Here is a 4,120-nt window from a genome sequence, read left to right as displayed (position 1 = left end):
TCAATGGGGCAAAATTGCAGCAGACTTCTGAATACCTGTCATTTATGGTAAAGATGATGGCAGAAGTGGAAAAGATTGCATTGGACTTGGGCTGCCTCCAGCTTAAATTTGGGGAGCCCAATGGTATTGATATTCGACCTGGTAAACATGCCATTTCAAGCTTTTTAAAGTAGATATTCAACAGTTTTGTCTAATCTTTTTGGGACTGATTACTTTCTGTCCCAACAAGCAAATTTCTGTCCCGGGACAGAAGGACGGGTCATGGAGACAACCCTGTATGTATTGGACTGATCGACCAAGATAGACTTGAAAAAAACAAAAACATTATCATGATACAAAGGTCATGAGCAATTTTTGTGAAGACAATATTAATGTGTATTGTACTTAAAACTGACCAGAAACTGGGCCTCTAATATTTTGTTTAAATGAGATACTGTATCCCCAAAAATAAAATTCTTCCATTTTTGTGGACCAGTCATTTAAGACATCAAATACCATTACGTCTCTTAATTTATGGGCAGCTAAATTCTTTGCATTTAGATAAATACATTTTACATACTACACAGTGCAGCATAGCATAGTAAATGTCACACAAACAGCGCTCTCTTTTTAAACAGTTTGTAAACAACTATTTTTCAGTAAGAAAGTGGTAAATATGTAATGAGGATCTTTGACTGTCATAAGACAGTTATGAATTTGATATATCAATATAGGAAGTGACAAGCTGCTAAGCATGACACGTACCCAAACACGGCGGTTAAACAGGGTTATACGGTTACAGTACAGAGTTATACAGTTACCGTACAGGGCTATACGGTTACACGTCGGTCATGTTTCATACTCACATACAAAGTCTGGCGCTGCCGACCAAACCATCGGCTCGATACTTGTTTGGAACGGTAAAATCCTCGGAACATTTCCATTCTCCTCCGCAAATCTTCCGTTCCGTCTCTCCCTATGCAAGACGCGGGTGTCCTCCGCCATTCTTAAGTCCCATCGAAGTTCCTCAGAGTCCGAACGCTCGCCCGTGCCGACACTTTCCCACGCGTGCATGGCCACCATACTTAAATAGCATCTCGGGACAGTTTTGGCTGTGACAGCCGTGCGGTAATTGATCTGCCAGCCAGACTGGTGGCCCCCTCAACACCCCAGTTGCTGTGACCACGCTGGTGGCCAGACACACAACTGGTACTCAATAATATTATACACGCATCCCTGGCTACTGGGCTGGACCATTCTTAAACTGAAAAGGGGGTTTGTCCCAGAAATCATATTGCCTCTAGATTTTGACGATATTCTCTTCTATATGAATTACTGTAATAACTTCACGCAAGAATGATCATCTAACATATTATGTACTGAATGATTATTGGAAAATAGAGAGGTAAAATATCTGTTAGATTCTTTTGATAGATATTACTATAATATGTTTGGAAGCAACTTAAACTGATAGAATAAATCTACATTTAAAGTAAAAATCCACAGCTTCAACTAATATCCTTCAAATTTTCTAAATTATTGTCCTGCATAAATCGTTTTAATCAAAATCATATTTCATAATATATAACAAAAAGTACCACTCTCCTATATACATTTTACTAACTTTAAGAAGATATATCTCATAACTATGGCCCCTAAACAAATCCCCAATGGTACAGCCCCAATAAAGCCAATCAAAATAACTACCCTACTAGCCATTAGGCCGTACCACTTCCTTTCTAGGGGGAGGTAAGAAGAAATCATGCATTAAATCTATCATTAAGCAATATGTCAACCAAAAATGGCAGGGCCTTTGCAGGAAACAGATACCGCAAGCATTTTGACCGGGCCGTTTTGTGGTCACATTTTTTAAGTTTATGATGTTTTAACGATGTGATGTGGACGTTTAGTGGCTGGTCAGACTCTTGGCAGAGGAGTCTTTGGTATTTCATCTGCGTTTGTTCGGGTCAAATTAATTTCTGACGTAGAAAGCAGGTCAGAAAGGTGATTAATATTAACATAAAATGTGGATTGAAATTTTCATTAGCCTAGTTCCACTGACTACAACAAAAGGTGAGGGTCTTTTCTGTATGGTGTACATTTGTGAGTATTGTAATTTTGTAATTTTGTCGTTGTTGTTCTTTGCACAGTCAAAGTCTGTGTACATAGACTGACAGTAGTAGGCAGATAAATCATTCTTTGTACATTTAATTTATTTTATGAAGTTTAATTGGTCCCTAATTTTGCAAAATACATGTAGCCACTGCTAATTGTTTCCTGACATGCAGGTGCCAATAAAGCTTGTCACTATTTGGAAAGTTGCAATGGATTGCATTTGTCATTTCAGATGGTGATGTGAATACCACATCGCTTTATTAGCTAACAAAGAGGCATCATTCTGGAAGAAGTTGAACAGTAACTCCCAACACAAAAATTTGTCTCAAACTAGATTTTCTTTTGCATATTAATTCATAGTTAACGTTAGGATATAAAAATCTGCTCTCCAACAAGATCTCTTTAGTGTCACTGATGAAAGGTAGTGGATTTCTACCTGAAACGCCTGACCATTTCAAAAATGATTCAATTGCTATTGGGCATATCTTCTTACCTGGATGTCTTAAACCTTCATCAACGTACCTTTTGCTTAAGCTGAAAAAGTAGGAAGTACCATTATTAACTCTATAATGTCAAGGATCAGTGTAAGAGTGTACTCAGTATTCAACACTCAACTGACCCCAATACTAGGCTGCATTCTTGAAAGTTACAATTTCTAAGAAAATCTAGTCCCCAGATGCTACGTATTCATATTAATGAAGCTCTGCATTCTTCTGTGAACCAAAAAATGTCAGGCCTTGCCCTTTCTGATCTGAAGCACAGTTCTGATACAACACTTAAAAAAGAGCAGGAAACAAATTAAACAAGCTTTAACTATAGGTCTTGCATAATATATCATATCATCACTTGAATCATAGTTCACAAGTTTCTTGGTGAGAATAAGGTTCAAATGAGAATAAGCAGAGGACATCAGATTGGAAGAAGCTATACTTAGGTAACAAAAAGCACAGCGTCTTTCGTACGGTCAAATACAAACTAGAAAATGAGCCTTGAAATTCTACTTACTAGGCGCTAAAGGCTAACTTGTCAATGAGTAAATCTTGTTACAATCTGCTTGGGCTAATCGTTTCAGTAACTTTTTTAAATGGTAACAATGAAAGCAAAAATAATAAGGTCCTTGTAATAAAATATAAACAACCATTGTCAGTAAAAATATATCCCTGTAACTTTTCTTTTTCTTTTGAACTGAAGTATAATGAAAATGAAGTCAAGGCTAGAAGTAGTCCACTGTGCAAGAAAAAAATCTGTCAAAGGTGATGGTGACAATATCAAATATGATAATCATACACGTTCAGATAAACCTGAAAATTCGAGGTGAGAAAATTTTGTGCTGAATGACAGTGAAAAAGTTCGTCCTAGGGGTAAGCTATACCCCTAAAATGGTATTCAAGGATATTAAGTCGACGGATGGTGGTTTTAAACACCATTTTAAAAATATTGCAATTTGAAACCACAGTCCCTCAACTCAATATCCCAGTATAACAAATACCCTGTTTTTAAAAACAAGGAAATATAACATTCGGTTACCCTGCAGATAAAGATGAACTTATAAGCGTTTATATCCACTCACTTACCGTGCACAGACAGCACCCTGCATGTCCTTTTCCCAGCACCTTTACTTTTATATGTAACTTCTCTCAGCTCACAGACCAACATCCTACAACATTACTGTCCTGAACATCAGGGCTGACTATACAAGTAGACACCTCCGTTTGGGAGCAGGTGCAGCTTGGGCAATTCTGATTCTATTTCTTGTTTCTCACATGCTATTATGCTAATTTAGGGAAAACCGGAGTTGAAATAGAATAAATCGTGCGTAGATATAAAACTTGATAAACCCTAGTTTTAAAAAAAATGGAAAGATAGGGACTTTTAACCTAACAGTAAAGGGGAAAAGCATAATTTCAATCCATTCATTTTTCTTTTAAAAAAAGTTAAATCAAAGGCAATACTCATGTTTTAACTTTTGATTTACATACACAATGTACATAAATATGTATACACGGAAATAAGACAGACATTTCAA

At 36.8% G+C, this 4,120-nt stretch overlaps 2 protein-coding genes across 2 annotated transcripts in view; both read right to left on the bottom strand.

Moving 5' to 3' along the window:
- Nucleotides 1–3,765, bottom strand: part of LOC118403176 (N-chimaerin-like) — a 46,683-nt gene extending 42,918 nt beyond the window's left edge. Inside the window, exon 1 of the mRNA XM_035801730.1 lies at nt 3,669–3,765. Coding sequence (XP_035657623.1) covers nt 3,669–3,750 — 82 coding nt within the window. The 5' untranslated portion in view covers nt 3,751–3,765. The remainder of the gene's footprint in view (nt 1–3,668) is intronic.
- Nucleotides 3,766–3,966: 201 nt separating this feature from the next.
- Nucleotides 3,967–4,120, bottom strand: part of LOC118403045 (tripartite motif-containing protein 2-like) — a 1,629-nt gene continuing 1,475 nt past the window's right edge. The window contains exon 2 of the mRNA XM_035801482.1: nt 3,967–3,971. Within this exon, the coding sequence (XP_035657375.1) occupies nt 3,967–3,971 (5 nt within the window). The remainder of the gene's footprint in view (nt 3,972–4,120) is intronic.

This window comes from Branchiostoma floridae, chromosome 16, assembly GCF_000003815.2.
Source record: "Branchiostoma floridae strain S238N-H82 chromosome 16, Bfl_VNyyK, whole genome shotgun sequence".
Taxonomy (NCBI): domain Eukaryota; kingdom Metazoa; phylum Chordata; class Leptocardii; order Amphioxiformes; family Branchiostomatidae; genus Branchiostoma; species Branchiostoma floridae.
The sequence above is the reverse complement of the archived record's forward strand: the minus strand, read 5'-3'. Positions and strand labels throughout refer to the sequence as shown.